Source organism: Macaca thibetana, chromosome 18, assembly GCF_024542745.1.
Source record: "Macaca thibetana thibetana isolate TM-01 chromosome 18, ASM2454274v1, whole genome shotgun sequence".
In the NCBI taxonomy this organism is placed as follows: domain Eukaryota; kingdom Metazoa; phylum Chordata; class Mammalia; order Primates; family Cercopithecidae; genus Macaca; species Macaca thibetana.
The window spans coordinates 71,399,277-71,418,202 of NC_065595.1; the positions used below are offsets into that span (position 1 = coordinate 71,399,277).

General features: G+C 44.4%; 1 protein-coding gene and 1 pseudogene across 4 annotated transcripts in view; one reads left to right on the forward strand and one right to left on the reverse strand.

Annotated features, from left to right (window-relative positions):
• Positions 1 to 2,189: 2,189 nt before the first annotated feature.
• Positions 2,190 to 18,926, reverse strand: part of SPIRE1 (spire type actin nucleation factor 1) — a 191,503-nt gene continuing 174,766 nt past the window's right edge. For 2 of the 4 annotated variants that reach the window (XM_050767558.1, XM_050767557.1), the window contains 6 exons: positions 17,164 to 17,337; positions 11,581 to 11,718; positions 10,307 to 10,377; positions 9,733 to 9,760; positions 9,502 to 9,638; positions 2,190 to 5,557 (listed from right to left, as the gene is read on the reverse strand). In XM_050767558.1, the coding sequence (XP_050623515.1) occupies positions 5,299 to 5,557; positions 9,502 to 9,638; positions 9,733 to 9,760; positions 10,307 to 10,377; positions 11,581 to 11,718; positions 17,164 to 17,337 (807 nt within the window). In that variant the 3' untranslated portion in view covers positions 2,190 to 5,298. The remainder of the gene's footprint in view (positions 5,558 to 9,501; positions 9,639 to 9,732; positions 9,761 to 10,306; positions 10,378 to 11,580; positions 11,719 to 17,163; positions 17,338 to 18,926) is intronic. The other 2 variants (XM_050767556.1, XM_050767555.1) reach the window with 1 other exon arrangement.
• Positions 6,280 to 7,059, forward strand: LOC126941227 (high mobility group protein B3-like; annotated as a pseudogene).

Genomic DNA, 18,926 nt, shown 5'->3' on the forward strand with positions numbered 1-18,926 from the left:
GCATTAGTCCCTAACAAGCATGTCAGCCTTTGAAGCCGGGAAGCCAGGCATTGACTGTTCTCTAGCTATGAAAGTCCTACATGGCATCTTCTGTTTCATCTGCATTGCAAATGTGTAGTGTAGCCACGTTCTTCAAGATCATAGCTAGATCTTCTGAAGAACTTGCTGCAGCTTCTCCATCAGCAGTTACTGCTTTGCCTTGTACTTTATGTTACGGAGATGGCTTCTTTCCTTAAACTTCATGAACCAACAACCTCTGTCAGCTTTCAGATTCTTCTGCAGCCTCCTTACCTCTCTCAGCCTTCAAAGAATTGAAGTGAGCTAGGGCCTTGCTTTGGATTAGATTTGGCTTAAGGAAATGTGGCTGGTCTTTATCCAGACCACCCAAACGTTCTCAAAATGTGGTTCTTTATCCAGACCACTCAGACATTCTCCGTATCAGGAAATAAGGCTGTTTTGCTTTCTTATCATTTTTTTTTTTTTAAAGAGATGGAGTCTCACTCTCACCCAGAACAGAATCCAGTGGTGTGATCATAGCTCATTGCGGCCTCAAACTCCTGGGGCTCAAGCGATCCTCCTGCATCAGCCTCCTGAGGAGCCGGGACTACAGGCATGCACCACACACAGCTTGCTTTCTTATCAAGTGTTCACTGGAGTAGCACTTGTTAATTTCCTTCAGTAACTTTCTCTTTGCATTCACAGCTTGGCTGTTTGGTGCAAGAGGCCTAGCTTTGGGCCCATCTCAGCTTTGAATGCCTGCCTCACTAAGCATAATCATTTCTAGCTTCAGATTTAAAATGAGAGACTCAACTCTTTCTTTCACTTAACACTTAGAAGCCACTGTACTGTTATTGGCCTCATTTCAATATTGTTTCTCAGGGAATGGGGAGTCCGAGGAGAGGGAGAGAGATGGGGGAACGGTCAGAACACACACAACATTTATCGATTAAGTTTGCCATCTTATATGGGCCCAGTTCATGGCTCCCCAAAACAATTACAATAGTGACATCAAAGACCACAGATCACCATAAAAGATATAGTAATAATGAAAAAGCTTGAAATGTTGTGAGAGTTACCAAAATGTGATGCAGAGACACAAAGTGCGCACAAGCTGTTGGAAAAACGCTGCCGACTGACTTGCCTGCTGCAGGGCTGCCACAACCTGTAAAAATGCAGCACCTGTGAAGCGCCACCAAGCCACACATGATGGGGTGGGACACGCCTGGGCGTGGCTGGGGAAATAGTCACCCTTGTGGGTGTACAGCTCTTCAGATGTTTTGCACTAGAATGCAGGCATAAAGTCCCTTAATGTAATTTTTATTTCCAAACAACAATAATTTAAAAATCAGTTGGAGAGTGTCAGCAGGTGCTTCTAGGTTCTGTGCGGTGAGCCCCCAGGTCCTGGTGCGTAGGGCTCTGGATGTCTCTTTACACGGGATAGAAACACGGTCACGTGGGAATGCCAACATGACTTACTGCTTATTGTGCGGGCTTTTCTGCTTTATCAATTATGCCTCCAGGAAGCTGTCAAAGAAAGCTTCATCCATCTCCCACAGGATTTGTCTCCATATTTGTGATACATAATAAAATGTTATGTACTCTTTACATACTCTCCTAACTCATGGCTGCTTGTCACTTGTGGTGGCTTGTCACTGTGGTGGTTAATTTTTCCAGTGCGGTCCTCATAGACTGTATTTCTTTTTTTTTTTTTGAGGGGTAATCTTGCTCTGTCGCCCAGGCTGGAGTACAGTGGCACAATCTCAGCTCACTGCAACCTCCACCTGCCGGGTTCAAGCAATTCTCATGCCTTAGCCTCCCCAGTAGCCAGGATTACAGGAGCACACCACCATGCCCGGCTAATTTCTGTATTTTTAGTAGAGATGGGGTTTCACTATGTAGGCCACCATGTACAAAAATACAAAAATTAGCTGGGTGTGATGGCAGGCACCTGTAATCCCAGCTACTCGGGAGGCTGAGGCACGAGAATCACTTGAACTCCTGACCTCAGATGATCCGTCTGCCTCGGCCTCCCAAAGTGCTGGGATTACTGAGCTACCACGCCCGGCCTAGACTGTGTTTCTTCACAGGCTGCTGATAAAAGTACCCTGCATTCCCAATCGAGATGATTTCTGACAGTTAGTTAACAAAAGACATCACCGTCTTACGATAGGAACTCAACACAGAACGTATGATGGAAAGCCATTTTATTTTTCCCTAAATTTTAAAATAGAAGACTTTAATGGAAAACATTTAGTACCATCATGTCACCCTGAATGCCAGCAATACTTCGACTTTTACACACGCAGGAAGCCTAGTAAAAGCCCCGTCAGTAGTACACATTTCTCTGCAGTCCTTTAGCAGTTTTGCATGTACGAAATTTTCTGCTATATTGCTTTAGCAAACAGCAACAAATTTTGTGTTTCCTATATGATGCCTAAAATCCAGTCCTATATTAATATAGTTAGAAAAATAAAAGGCTTAAAAATTTCAGAGTATGAGTTCATGGTGCTAATAACAGAATCTCTTTAGACATAAGATCATTTTAAGCCTCCTACATAACCACCTTCTGGTTTCATTTGAAATACTTAAGAATTAAAATCTAGTAAGATTGTTAAATCAATGTACATGTTGATCATTTCTTTTCACTTGCCTTGGGAGAGTTAATTCCCACTGTCCACTGAATGAATGTCTTTCAAATATTAATAAGTATATTACAATATTTACAAGCATTCTTATACATTCCGACACTGACAGGGAGTTAAGCCATGGAGAGGGAAGCACAGGTTTCCCAATAGTGTGACTTTATGACGTACGGGATAAAAGGAACCGGTGCTCAGGCCTGGAGGGAGCTGAGAGGAGAGCAGGGATGATGGTTCAGAAATGCACACATGCTCTGAGACCAGCCAGACATCTATTTTGTTGTTGGATTAGAAGTAAAAGCTGAACAAGAAACCAGGACAAGGAAGGAAGAACTGGAAGCTATGCCTAAAGTCAGATTAGGCTAAGGATTTTAAAACCAAGCTCCACAAGCTCTTAGTGAATTACCCTATGGAAATTATCTAGCTTAGGTGAAGTGTTGAGGGGAGTGGTACAAAGGGGGGTTAAATATAAGACTTTGTTTTGGCAACAAAAAATGATAGTAATTTGATTTCTACAACTTTGTGCCATGTGCCCTTTCTTACGCCAGTTTCTGCAGATTGTTTCATATGAACGTACCCTCCCCGTGACCTCTTTAATGCACTTGGCAAACTCCGTTAATGCTGTTGAAGAATGGATGTTCTATGCTGTGGTAAGAGGTGATCGTAATGCCCAAATCATCCCATACAGTATCATAAAGTGAAGTGAAAGACATTTACTAGATGTTTGCTTTGTGAATGTGAATGAAAGTCTTATTTTGGGGGTGTAGTTTCTTATGTTTTAATAAAAACATTAGTCATTATTTTAAAAAGCACATTCTCCTAGGTGCATATTTATATACATATACAAATACCACTTCCTCCCCCTTGTGCCCTTCTGGGTAGTCATTTTAAAAACTCAAGCCTGGGGTCATCAAAGGGGGTAGATTTCTACTCCCACCTAACTGTCTGGAGTCTAGAGTTCAGATAGGCTCTTAGGAAGTTTTATAAATGAGATTCGCCCAGTACAATTCTTAAAGCTCTTAAACAGGAGTCTTTAAAATAATTTAAACACTTAAATTAAGTAATCAATAAGGGTTCTCTGGTGGCCCACTTTTACATGCAAATACAGACCAACTGTTAACATGCATTATTTTAGTCAACTGGTAAAGTTTATTTCATAAGTATAAGTAATTTTAAGCCATTTACTAAACTGTAAATTTCAACCCATTAAAAACTACCACCGGAGCAGTTTTGAGGTATTGCTGTTAATTTAGTAGAGAAATGTTACTGTATTTGATGTGGTATGAAATGCAGCCGCCATGCCTTTCATGACACGGTGCTGTCATGGTGCTGACTGCAGACATGTCCTATGGCTTTCCGGAAATTACTGTGCATGTGCATTAACAGATTTTCCAAACTTTAATGGCAATTTGGTTGGTTGGTCATTTGTAAGCATACCAGAATAATAAAGTATAGCCCATGGTATGAGTCAAACACACTGAGACGTTTGAGGCATACAGTGCTACCCTCCAGTCTACTTTTGTCAGAAACCCAACCTACTCACTCAAACCATTTACAAGGAAAACTAGTGCAGAAAGCACCCAAAAATGTTGCCTGTCGGCAGGTTAATTTTCTTCTAACTTTAAAAGAAGTAGATATTTTTTCTTTTAAAATTCATTTATAAAAATAAATTTCAGTTTTTGAGACCCTAGGTACCAAATTGTGGCTTAATTTACTCAAGATGGACGTACTATAAAGTGATGAAAAATGTAGCTGAAAACGCATGAGCTCCAGCTCATTTCTGCAGCGCGGCCAACAGCTGCCACTGTACGCGGTCACAACCCTTCTCATAGGTAACCAAAATATGCGCAACTTCTTGACAAACTTTTAGCCTTCCTTTGTCCTGAAACTCCCACAAAACTTCAATTCTTAGACCTCCATTATAAAACTATTAGTAACCATAATACATTCAAGATAGAGAATGAAGACCTGTCATCCACTCAGGAGACACTGATCCAGGGCACTGGGACAACACGGCCACTCAGGGGAAATAGTCACCCTTGTGGGTGTACAGCTCTTCAGATGTTTTGCACTAGAATGCAGGCATAAAGTCCCTTATGTAATTTTCATCTCCAAGCAACAATAATTTAAAAATCAGTTGGAGAGTGTCAGCAGGTGCTTCTAGGTTCTGTGCGGCGAGCCCCCAGGTCCTGGTGCGTAGGGCTCTGGATATCTCTGTACATGGGATAGAAACACGGTCACGTGGAAATGCCAATATGACTTACTGCTTAGGGCTGTGCTGACATCGGCGTCTCTGCTAGACTGATTCTCACAGGAGAAGCTTTTGATTTTTTTGCCTTAGTCAGGAGATTATTCGAGGAACAGTAAAGAACTGAACTAAGGAAGTAGTTACTGGCTCCCAAAGCCACACAGACACAAAAGTAAGTTTCAAACTGTTGTCCTCTCTCAGTGCAAACGAGCAATTGGCGGACCTGTCACGTTTCATCAATTGATATGAACACAGCATTCAGTCTGTGGAACAATGTGATGCAGCAAAAATCTGATCTAATGCAAATTCAAGCCCATTAAATAAAACCACAGAAAGGAGTGCCAGCCCGGCTCAGTGTTCTCGCGCACGGACGCTGACTCTAAGCACAAAAGCAGCTGAAAGGCACGAGGCTCAGATCTCACTGATCGTCCTCTCCGAAGGGCAGTACTCCGAGGGGCCTGGTGGGGACATGTAGAAAGACTGCGTTTTCCTTTTCAATCGGGCCCGTTTGTTGGCCAACACCAGACTGCGCCGGCTTGAACTGATGATTTCCGAAATGAACTTCTTGCAGTCCACACACACCTCCATGGTGCTCCAGTCCTCCATCAACTCTTTGGGAAACTGGAGTTCTTCATCTGATTTGTCCATAGACTTAGATTTTGAGGAGAACCTGGGGTAAAAACAACAGAAAACCAAACAGAAGCCCAGCATCGTTACTTATAGGTCTACTGCAGTAAGAAGAAAGTCTGTGAAATAAAGAGTAAATTTGTTGTCAAAACATCATGGAATGGATGAGTGATTTAATCATATGTCCTTCTAAAAAAATTTCTTATTGGAGACAAGGCTAAAAAATATTACTTAGAAAAGAAAGTAGGAGGCCAGGTGCGGTGGCTCACGCCTGTAATCCCAGCACTTTGGGAGGCCGAGGCAGGCGGATCACCTGAGGTCAGGAGTTTGAGGCCAGCCTGGCTAACACGGCGAAACCCAGTCTCTACTAAAAAAAGAAAAAAATTAGCTGGGCATGGTGGCAGGCCCCGTAATCCCCACTACTCGGGAGGCTGAGGCAGGAGAATTGCTTGAACCTGGGAGGTGGAGGTTGTAGTGAGCTGAGATGGCACCGCTGCACTCCAGCCAGGGTGACAAAAGCGAAACTGTCTCAAAAAAAAAAAGAAAAAAAAAGACAGAAAAATGAAAGAAAGCAGGAAACATGTCTTATAAGATAGGCGCTGCCCAGGCCGGGCACGGTGGCTTCTTCCTGTAATTCCAGCACTTTGGGAGGCCCAGGCAGGCGGATCACGAGGTCAGGAGATGGAGACCATCCTGGCTAACGTGGTGAAACCCCGTCTCTACTAAATATACAAAAAACAATTTGCGAGGTGAGGTGGTGGACGCCTGTAGTCTCAGCTACACAGGAGGCTGAGGCAGGAGTATGGCGTGAACCCAGGAGGCGGGGCTTGCAGTCAGCCGAGATAGCGCCATTGCACTCCAGCCTGGGCGACAGAGCGAGACTCCGCATCACAAAAAAAAAAAAAAAAAAAAAAAAAGGCGCTGCCCAGACTATCGAACAATACAGTCAGGATGGCTAAAGGTGACCCCAAGAAACCAAAGGGCAAGATGTCTGCTTATGCCTTCTTTGTGCAGATGTGCAGAGAACATAAGAAAAGCCCAGAGGGCTCTGTCAATTTTGCAGAATTTTCCAAGTGCTCTGAAAGGTGGAAGACAATGTCTGGGAAAGAGAAGTCTAAATTTGATGAAATGGCAAAGGTGGATAAAGTACAGTACCAGTGAGAAATGAAGGATTATGGACCAGCTAAGGGTGGCAAGAAGAAGGATCCTAATGCCCTGAGAAGGCCACCATCTGGATTCTTCCTGCTCTGTTCAGAATTCCACCCCAAGATCAAATTCATAAACTCTGGCATCTCTATTGGAGACGTGGCAAAAAAGCTGGGTGAGGTGTGGAATAACTTAAATGACAGTGAAAAGGAGCCTTACACCACTGAGGCGGCAAAGCTGAAGGAAAAGTGTGAGAAGGATGTTTCTGACTATAATTCGAAAGGAAAGTTTGATGGAGAAAAGGGTCCTGCTAAAGTTGCCCAGAAAAGGGTGGAAGAGGAAGATGAAGATGAAGAAGATGAAAAGGAAGAAGGAGAGGAGGAGGAGGAAGATGAATAAAGAAACTGTTTATCTGAAAAAACAAAACAAAACAAAACTAAAAACTCTTTTTTTTTTTTTTTCCTGAGACGGAGTTTCGCTCTTGTTGCCCAGGCTGGAGTGCAATGGCGTGATCTCGGCTCACTGTAACCTCTGCCTCCCAGGTTCAAGCGATTCTCCTGCCTCAGCCTCCCAAGTAGCTGGGATTACAGGCATGTGCCACCACACCCGGCTAATTTTGTATTTTTTTTTTTTTTTTTTGAGACGGAGTCTGGCTCTGTTGCCCAGGCTGGAGTGCAGTGGCCGGATCTCAGCTCACTGCAAGCACCGCCTCCCGGGTTCACACCATTCTCCTGCCTCAGCCTCCCGAGTAGCTGGGAGTACAGGCGCCCGCCACCTCGCCCGGCTAATTTTTTTTGTATTTTAGTAGAGACGGGGTTTCACCATCACCCAGGATGGTCTCGATCTCCTGACCTCGTGATCCGCCCGTCTCGGCCTCCCAAAGTGCTGGGATTACAGGCTTGAGCCACCGCGCCCGGCCTAATTTTGTATTTTTAGTAGAGACGGGGTTTCTCCACGTTGGTCAGGCTGGTCTCAAACTCCCGACCTCAGGTAATCCGCCCACCTCGGCCTCCCAAAGTGCTGGGATTACAGGCGTGAGCCACCACGCCTGGCCAAAAAAACTAAAAACTCTTAACCACCCTTCTAGAATTCTTGGAAAATAGGGTATTCACCTGATTCCCAGTGAACATTAGCTAACCGTAGATGGCAGATCAGACAATAGGAAATTTAAATAAATTTATCTTAATCCCATGACACATCCTAAAAAACTATCTTTTGACCAGTTTTCTCATCATTTATGTATTTATCAAACAAGCCTCTCCCTCCCCAACAATTCCCTGTATTTGGGCAATTATTTATTGGGATTCCAAGGAGATGGAGTTAACCAGACCAACATCATAATAAATGTTTCCAGGAATGTCTGAGATAACCAGGAATTGTCTACTTATTTACTATTTTTTTTTTTTTTTTTTGAGACGGAGTCTCGCTCTGTCACCCAGGCTGGAGTGCAGTGGCGCCATCTCGGCTCACTGCAAGCTCCGCCTCCCGGGTTCACGCCATTCTCCTGCCTCAGCCTCCCGAGTAGCTGGGACACAGGCGCCCGCCACCTCGCCCGGCTAATTTTTTGTATTTTTAGTAGAGATGGGGTTTCACCATGTTGGCCAGGATGGTCTCGATCTCCTGACCTCGTGATCCGCCCGCCTTGGCCTCCCAAAGTGCTGGGATTACAGGAGTGAGCCACCGCGCCCAGCCTTATTTACTATTTTAACTAAACCAAACAGGATATAAACAGGTAGTCTATAGTAGGTTCAGAGTAAGTGTGGAAAACTGCAGCAGCTGTTATGTGCACTGCCTTGAGTTCACTGACAGTTCACACCCAGAGGTCTCAGAGGAGGGAGCCCAAGCACAGAGGCAGACGTTTCAGGCATAAGGTTCATGCTGGCCTCACAGCTTCCTCGCCTCACTGTCCACAGAGCCATGACACGTGGTTGGTGCATCAAAGCCCAGCCTCTCGGCCCTGCCAGCTTGAGGCTCGAGCTGGCCTACCTCCTTCCATCTTTCTTAAGGCCCAACACTAAACTTACCCTGCACTAAACGCAAAGGGACTGATACTCAGGTGATGTTTTTTCTTTTAAATTATCAGCTTTTGGCATAAAGCTTTATTTCTGCCTTTAGAATAATAGTAAAGTCAGTCAAAGCTATGGCAGAATATTGTAAACAGGATTTAAACAGATTCCTTTCAAAACTAGACAAGGAGGAAAGAAGGATAAGACTATTACATTCCAATTTCCAACTCCATTGAAACAAGGTCAGTTTTAAAGATGACTCTTTTTTTTTTTTTTGAGACGGAGTCTCACTCTGTCGCTCAGGCTGGAGTGCAGTGGCGTGATCTCGGCTCACTGCAAGTTCCGCCTCCCGGGATCACGCTATTCTCCTGCCTCAGCCTCCCGAGTAGCTGGGACTACAGGCGCCCACAACCGCGCCCGGCTAATTTTTTGTATTTTTAGTAGAGACGGGGTTTCACCGTGGTCTCGATCTCCTGACCTTGTGATCCGCCCGCCTCGGCCTCCCAAAGTGCTAGGATTACAGGCGTGAGCCACCGCGCCCGGCCTAAAGATGACTCTTATAGGACACAGTAAAATAGTTTTTTCTAAAGTAAAAAAAACATAAACTCTGATGAAAGTATCTTTCAAGTAGCTAGCCATTATTCCTTGAAGAGTTACCTTTGGGGAAGTTTTGGAGATTTGTGTGTAAAACTGTATTAAAACCAACCAAACAACCAACCAACCAACCAACTAACAAAAACCCCTTGAGCCAAAACCTGAACACCCCACCCCAGTCCTCAAGAGTAGAACTCTTCTTTTGCAAAGGATGATTTGACAACCCAGGCCCCTTACTCACCTGGCAATGCTCCGAAGTGGCCGATGATGGGCAGCGGAGGGTTTTTCTGACCTCATACTACTTTCGCCTCTTTGCAGAGCAGAAGGTCCCAATGAAAAGATAGGAAGAGTGGAGTATGGCTTGGACGGCAGCCGCATCTGTTATCCCAAATAAAACTGACAATGAGCAGTACTGTTAAACAGGAGGTCACTAAAATTCAGCACAAGTATAAATGGACCAAGCTTAGCTTACCTTTTTGCAACACTGTGAGCACACCGGCCTGTACACAAAATCACAAATGTTACTTGGCGTGATACAGGGGATACAGCTGGGAGTTAGAGAAGCTTAAGGCAGTACAGTTGTAAGTTTCTACAATAAACTGCAAAACTCTCCCTTCTATTAGAAAGTAACACATTGACACACTGCGAATTGCCAAAAAGATAATCTACACAACTTTTACACTGTCTCCTATAAAGGATCAACTTACATCTGTTTGGAATTTTCTTATTTGTCTATCCAGGGATCATATGATAATCACATCTTATTTTTTTCTGTTCAAACATGACAGATTATTAGAATGACCTTAGTTACGTAAAAGAAGTAACATACAGAGAAACATTTCTAGGTTCAATATCAAATAAACATTTGGCTCACTCTCTTGAAGAAATCAGTATTCCTAACCTACAAGGACAGCTCAATGTAACGTCGCAGAATGAGTCATTTCTAACTTTACTCCTGTGTAGAAAGACGGTGACATAAGGAAGGTAATTGGTATTTCTCTTACGACTGTTACATTTATCTTTTCATCAGTTACAAAATACCTTACCTCTTACAGAACTGACAGGTATAAGACCAAGTGAAGAAGGAAAACCTCCTGGTTCGGCAACAAAAGCAGAGCTAAAAAATACAAATTTAAGAGGAAAAAAGAAACATTGCCAACAGCAAATTTCCTAATATCCATGTCTGAATATGATTTACATCTCTATTATGGGGGAAGCTGAACAGACAAGAGGAGGAAGAGAATTCAGAAATGCTGTTTAAAACAGCTGGCTCTGTGATGCTGACAATGTGGCTCTGTATTTAATTAGAATTCTATTTCAAAAGATAATAAAAGGCCACAGCTCTTAAGTGTCTCCTCATCATGGAAGGAATCTGCAGAAGATTCTGAAACCCTACTCTGATTCTCAGATACATTTTCTTTTTTTTTGAGACAGAGTCTTGCTGTTTTGCCCAGGCTGGAGTGCAGTGGCGCGATCTCGGCTCACTGCAAGCTCCGCCTCCCGGGTTCACGCCATTCTCCTGCCTCAGCCTCCCGAGTAGCTGGGACTACAGGCGCCCGCCACCACACCCGGCTAATTTTTTTGTATTTTTAGTAGAGATGGGGTTTCACCGTGTTAGCCAGGATGGTCTCTCGATCTCCTGATCTCATGATCCGCCCGCCTCGGCCTCCCAAAGTGTCAGGATTACAGGCGTGAGCCACCGCGCCCGGCCTTCTCAGATACATTTTCTTTACAGATCCTTTAAAAGCATAATGACTAAATGCTCACATGGCTTTTTTTTTGAGACGGAGTCTCACTATGTCGTCAGGCTGGAGTGCAGTGGTGTCTTGGCTCACTGCAACCTCCACCTCCTGGGTTCAAGTGATTCTCCTGCCTCAGTCTCCCGAGTAGCTGGGACTACAGGCATGCACCACCATGCCCAGCTAATTTTTGTATTTTTAGTAGAGACAGGGTTTCACCATGTTGGCCAGGATGGTCTTGATCTCCTGACCTCATGATCTGCCCACCTCGGCCTCCCAAAGTGCTGGGATTACAGGCGTGAGCCACCGTGCCTGGCCACACACATAGTTTTATGAAGACATATTGTTATTTGTTATGGTTGCTTGAAAACCTTCCAGTTTTTATTTCTAAGGGAGAAACGAAAATGCCCCCTCTTGTGAATGAGGCAGCACAGGTACTGTATACTAGGATATGAACATCACACATCCCAAATCCCCTCAAAGTCTGTGCCACCTGGCTAGCAGATAACTCTCCCAGGAGACCATGCATGGGACTGGCCATTCTTCTACTCTTCTGATCAATCAACCTTAAGCAGTACTACCTTTCCTTTTTTCAAGGCGGTGTAGATGTCTTTATACTGTTGGTATTTTTCCAGCTCTGCCTTCACCAGGACCTGGCGAATATGCATCACTTCTTCCACAGTAAGAGCGAGGCATTCCACTGGGTAGCAGAATTCCTCCTGAAATTCAAAATGTCACATGAATAAGAGATTCCTACCCCCTGTTCTGGAAGTGCAAAATTTCCCTTCAGATCAGACACCTGATTAGTAGCTTCAGAGAAGAAAAGAGGTTTCCCGATGACCACTGGGACAGAGCTGGCTCCCTCTGGGGACCACATCATTTCTAATTACACTAAGACTAAAGATGGCAGAAAACATGCGGGGACCAAGTGATCTACTGAAATGTCCAATAAATGAAAGTTCCTCACATTTCCTCAGGTATTTTGACTCAAGTAACTCTATTCCGTTAAGTAGGGCTTGAAATATTGAAAAAAAATTTTATTCTAAACCGATTTTGTGGTCAGTTTTCTTCTATGCTTATGAAAAAGACATTACTTAGTGTTGTGTTGTACATTATATACCAGCAGATAAAAAATAAATCTACACTGGTCCTTCTTTTGTCACCCAGGCTGGAGGGCAGTGGCGCGATCATGGGTCACTGCAGTCTTGACTTCCTGGGCTCAAGTGATCCTCCCACCTCAGCCTCCCAAGTATCTGGGACTACAGGTGCACGCCACCATGCCCAGCTAATTTTTTGTATTTTCTGCAGAGATGGGGATTCACCATGTTGCCCAGGCTGGTCTTGAACTCCTGGGCTCAAGTGATCTGCCCACTTCGGCCTCCCAAAAGTGCTGGGGTTACAGGGGTGAGCCACCACGCCCAGCCTGGCCCTGTTTCTTTTTTTTTTTTTTTGAGACGGAGTCTCGCTCTGTCACCCAGGCTGGAGTGCAGTGGCCGGATCTCAGCTCAATGCAAGCTCCGCCTCCCGGGTTCACGCCATTCTCCTGCCTCAGCCTCCTGAGTAGCTGGGACTACAGGCGCCCGCCACCTCGCCCGGCTAAGTTTTTGTATTTTTAGTAGAGACGGGGTTTCACTGTGTTAGCCAGGATGGTCTCGATCTCCTGACCTCGTGATCCGCCCGTCTCGGCCTCCCAAAGTGCTGGGATTACAGGCGTGAGCCACCGCGCCCGGCCTGGCCCTGTTTTTAAAACTTGTTTGTGGTACCCAGAATAGCCAGAAGAAGGTGGTTAGTAATTTTTACTGACAAGCATTATTTAGTGATCAGTTACATCAGCACACCTTTACAAATCCTAATGGTAGGAGCGGAACTGGAACACGAAACTACCGGAGCGTTTATACCCAAAAGGCAGTCTCTGCAGGCTGCACCACAGTTCTCTAGATTTGTTGTTACTTTCAACAACTGCTAAATGTAGAGTCAGCACTGGAAAGACTAGAGGAATGTAAAAGAATTTCGTAATAAATATCTATGTTGGCGGTCTTGTGGTAATGGTTTCCCTACAAGCAGCTGCGGAAGATGTTGATGTAACTGATCTCACTGAGTAGGAGCCTCACACCCATCCGCTCCCCAGCCGGCCCCGCACTTGATTGGTGGATCTCAGAGAAAGACAGAACAGTCTTGTGCATTCGGACCCTGCCAGGCTGCAAGGGGCCATTGTGGTGCGGTGACACTGAAACTGAATGTTCTCAGCACAAACACATTGTAATTCACTCCCACACACACAGCACCGCTCATAGGCCGTCTGGAATCCAACACGCCAGTGAGAAAGCACATGACCATGAATGCAGTCAGTTTATGGAGTTTTAACAATCAGTTCTGTCTTTCAATCAGACAAAAACAAAACTCAATCTAGGTTACAAACTTGTCAAACATTAGCATTTTGCTTAAAAAAGTAGTCTGAAGAACGACTGCTTCTTACTAAAAATCAATACAAAACCATCTCTGTTCAAGCAAACTTAAGGAAGATTACATTTGCTTAAAAATGCTTTCAGAAAAATCCTGCAATTGAATTTTTAAGATAAGGAGCTTATTAGTATAAGAGAACAGGGGGGTGAGTTTATTCAGAAAGATTATATCATTTGCTGTAAGGTGCCTAAAATATTCATTTAAAAAATCAATGATCACAGTTTTCTCTTTCAACAGGAACTACTTTCAGAGATGACAGAATTAAATCAGCATGCCTGATACCTACTCTGTTTTGCTCCACTCTCAGAAAAAGAGTAGTGTTAAGTGGGAACAATAAACTGAATTTTTGAGGGTTAGGCCATTAAAACTGTGCACTAAGTAAGTCGTGTTGGCTGAATACATCCACATGATGGCATTTCTCAGCTTTTAATGTGTTTCAGAAGTTTTGCTATTATTTTTATTCATCGGTGATGAGTATGAGTAGGGTATACCTTCTGATGGCTAACTATATGACAAAATGGCTATGCTGCAACAAAATAATGTGGGGATCTAGCACATAACCAGGTAAACACTACTAGATTTATTCTGTAGCAAATAACCAGATAGCCAGATTTGTTATTGTGTGTGCTAGGAAGGCAGCGAATGGTACCAACTTAACTGACTTTATAACATGGATAACTGGGCTGGAAACCCCTCAGGCAGATGGTGATTTTTTGCATTTGTAGGGATACGCTAGCACGGCACAACCAACTAGGCAGCTTGCACCTCCCTCTCTTCAGTCTTGAGTCACAAAAGGGCTTAGTAAAGCACACTTTCAACTCACTGACCCACATGAAAATCCAGTACTTCATGGGATATAATTGTTTCTGCTTTGTTTTGAGACAAGGTCTCGCTCTGTCACCCAGGCTGGAGTACAGTGGCATGATCTTGGCTCACCGCAACCTCTGCCTCCCGGGTTCAAGTGATTCTCGTGCCTCAGCCTCCTGAGTAGCTGGGATTACAGGTGTGCACCACCATACCTGGCCATGTTGGCCAGGCTGGTCTTGAGCTCCTGTCCTCAAGTGATCCACCAGCCTCAGTCTCCCAAAGTGCTGGGATCACAGGCGTGAGCAACTGCGCCTGGCCATCATGAGATATAATTTAAAAATAGTAGATTTTTGTTTGTTTTCTTGTTCTTTTATAAAAAATTTCAAGCAGACTACCCTTTAGTGAAATAATTTCCATCTGGTCAAATGCTAATGTTTTAATCTTGGAGCCTTCCCAAGGACAACAAAACTTTAATGCAACATAAAAGAAAATGATAAATAGTTACTAAAATAGTTTTATTTTTTTCAGTTTACAAACATATTAATTTGACATCTCCAAAGCCAAATTAAACTTCCACAGACTTCGCAGAGCTATTAGCACTCTGGAGTGTGGGGGGCACTTAAGGCCCCAGCGAGAGCAGGAGCCCTTCCCCACCACGGCACTGCCTGTGGCTCCCACAAGTGTTTGGCCCATGTGAGTGGCCAGATGTGGCCAGGGGAAGAACCGCACTAGCACAATTCTAGTTCCCTTGCTTGCCCATGTGTCAGCGGGACTCCCAGATGCAGGAAAGGGAAGCTAAATCTTAGAGAGCGTTAATGAAGATAACAATGTGCTCTAAGACTTTAAACTCACTTCTATGCATGTCACTAAAATTGTCGAGGTTTTTTGATGATTATTCTGGCTATATTTAACCATTCAGAAGGGGTCATTAGGCAGCACGGAGATTAGGCAGCATAATGTAAAATTTTGGTTACTGTGCCACAGAGAGAAATGGGAATACTCATTTTTTTTCTTTCTTTTCGAGATGGAGTCTCGCTCTGTCCCCCAGGCTGGAGTGCGGTGGCTTGATCTCGGCTCACTGCAAGCTCCGCCTCCCGGGTTCACGCCATTCTCTTGCCTCAGCCTCCCGAGTAGCTGGGACTACAGGCGCCCGCCAGCACGCCCTGCTAATTCTTTTATCTTTAGTAGAGATGGGGTTTCACCGTGGTCTCTATCTCTTGACCTCATGATCCGCCCGCCTCGGCCTCCCAAAGTGCTGGGATTACAGGCATGAGTCACCGCGCCCGGCCAAGTAGTCATCTTTTATACAGTGTTCATAATTAGTAAAAACTTCATAAATTAACCAGTATTTGAAAATTACCAAAAATAACGGTTGCTTTTTGAGTTTTTAATAAACCAAAGAGAGGCAAATTTAAATAAAAACAGCAACTGTTAAGTTTACTCTTCTTAATCAACTATAAAACTCAAAGTGAAGGCCAGGCGCGGTGGCTCACGCCTGTAATCCCAGCACCTTGGAAGGCCGAGGTGGGCAGATCACAAGGTCAGGAGATCAAGACCATCCTGGCTAACATGGTGAAACCCCGTCTCTACTAAAAATACAAAAAAAATTAGCCAGGCATAGTGGCAGGTGTCTGTAGTCCCAGATACTTGGGAGGTCGAGGCAGGAGAATGGTGTGAATCCAGGAGGCAGAGCTTGCAGTGAGCCGAGATCGCGCCACTGCACTCCAGCCTGGGCGACAGAGCGAGACTCGGTCTCAAAAAAACCCAAAAACAAACAAACAAAACTGAAAGTGAATCCTTTCTCTGCCTAAGTGGTATATGGCCTCAGTGTTGAGATATCTCTGTTTGGGGAGAACTGATAATCAAATGCCAGCAGGTCTTCAGTAGAGGCAGCAGTGACAGGAGTTAAAAACCCACCTTGGCACCTGACCACATGCTGCCCAAGGGCACATCTAAAACGGGAAAAAGGACAGAGGTTTTTCTTGCATTTCATGACAAAGGTCAGAGAAAGGACTGTGTTATGTCTTATTTACACTGAGTCTCCTTTCCATATCAAGATGACTAAGAAAGAATAACAAAGAAACCAGCTGCGGAGTCATCTGTCAAGGACAAGGTTAGTAAATCCAGGGCTTTGGAGAGCCGGGCCCTGCCTACTGTGGCACAAAGGCTGCCCTGAGCACCTGCTGCCTGGTGGCAGCAGAGGCTTCAATATGGTCCTAGAGCTTTTTATTTCACTTAGAAATGTGAAAGTTCAAGTAATGATACATTATTCTGTGTAAAAAACCTCAAAAAACAGTAATAGAATGCAGAATTATTTAGAGTAGCTACATCAATAAAAAGGAAACGATATTTCTCTCTGCAGAGAAGTAATGCACACCCTGCTTGTCAAAACACAGCTTCATGACAGGTGCTGGGAGCACACAGGTTTCCTGAGCCCATGCCCTGGTTGTGCAGGTGTCTGTGGGTGGGCGGGATCCACCGTGGCTACCTGGCCTGGCAGGAGGCTGCTCTGCCCATGGAATGAGTGAGCAAATACTCTTCTGATGGTGGGGGGAGGCCCTAGAAGGAATGCACCCCACGGGCTCAGAGTGCCTGCTGCACATGGAGAAAGGTGGCAGCACTGACTCTGCTATACGATTAGGTCACCCGAGGAGACAAATACCCACAGGTCCCTCTCATCAGATGCTGCATTTTGAGTTTGTTGTCCTTTCCTAGGTATTTCCCTCTCAACTGAGACCACGGCATGATCGGTGCATCCTGCACAAGAGTGGAATCAATGATTGGAAGCAAAGTGCTATCTAAGCGGTTAATTCTCAGAGAGTGCAACAGTTGAGGTGTCACCATCAGAGATACAGAGAATGAAATAATCCCAGACCCAGCAGAAAGAGGCCAACCTTTGAGGATTTCCACCTGCTGGTAAAAGCTCTCTCACACAGATAATACATAGCCCCTGCTACCCCAAACATGGCTGCTTCAAAAGGATGAGAGCTGAGCAGAGAAGCTGTTTGTATGGTAGAAAAAAGTGGTCGAAAAGGCGTCCTTGGCCATACACTGGTTATCCTAGGAACCTGAACAACAGATAAAGGAAAAAGAAAATGGCAGGGGGAAAAGAAAAGGAGAAAATAATGCTGAACACAAGTGACCTACACATAGTGATTACAGATCACAAAAGGAAAACAGAACAAAAAACACCATGAGGATGGTACGGTCCGTGCCAACATCTGCATCCACACGTATAAATCAGTGATGAAACCACGAAGTCCCTCCTGGAGAATCTCAGCGTTCACACAGCAAGGATTTTTATCTAATTTAGGGTCCTGTGAACACTCTTGAGTTTCCTCAATGGGGGTTGTTGTGACAAAGGACAGAGGCAACTCGTTACTGTGCCCAAGAAAGCATGGGGACATGTGCCAGGCAGCCACTTGCGCCTGCCTTGGATGGGTACTTACCCTCAGTCATTTGACCAAATGATGAAAAAAAAATACATTTTAAACAGCACAAGAAAAGGGAGGGAGATACAATAAAAATAAAAATTATCAGCCAGGCGCAGTGGCTCACGCCTGTAATCCCAGCACTTTGGGAGGCCGAGGTGGGTGGATCACCTGAGGTCACAAGTTAAAGATCAGCCTGACCAACATGGAGAACCCCCGTCTCTACTAAAAACACAAAATTAGCCGGGTGTGGTGGCGCATGCCTGTAATCCCAACTACTCAGGAGGCTGAGGCAGGAGAATGGCTTGAACCCGGGAGGTGGAGGTTGTGCTGAGCCGAGATCGCGCCATTGCACTCCAGTCTGGGCAACAAGAGCAAAACTCCATCTCAAAAAAAAAAAAAAAAAAAAAAAAAAAAAAAAAATCAACAATAAAAACATTCCTGCCATTTTCAGTTAAGGAGTTACAAATACAAAATGATTCTTTGTTTTCTAAAATGCAGCTACATTTTAAAATTAATTACACTTATAAAAACAATACTTACCAAGCTACAGGGCATTACTACAAGGTATGATTTTATGGATTTCCCAAGATAAGCTATTAGCAAGAAAGATCATTTCGTTTTGTCTCCGCTGGTGCTCGGAGGCCTGCGTGGACTCTGCTCCCTGCCCTCAATCTGACCACTGTTGAGTGCTGACCAGAGGGGCTCTCCCACTGCCTGCTCACTGAGACTTTCCTCAGCGATTGCAAGCTAGTTTATCGTGCTCTCCGTCCTGCTCCACAAAAAAACAGTGCACAGCCTGACCGAGCACACACTAACAGCTCTGCTTTAGCAGGAAACAGACACGTTCATTGGCCTTTGGTGTCAGCTGAAGGTCTTAGCATAACTTCTGTTATAAGCTGAAACTACTTTATAGCTATCTGATAGTTCCTTTACATTGATAATTTTAAACTTTAAAAAAGTCTAACCTCAATAATGACATTGTATGATCACATAAAGGCCAGTTACCAGCTGAATGACAGACTGACTTCTAGGAAAAGCTGAGTGAAGAAGAGAATACCCTAATGATTAGACTTATGAAAAAAAACCACAAGTTCCCTCTTACCTATATATATATGTGTGTGTGTATACGCATATATACACACACACACACACAAATATACACACATAGACACATATCTGTCACCTACGCTGGAGTGGAGTGGCACATTCTTAGTTCACTGTGG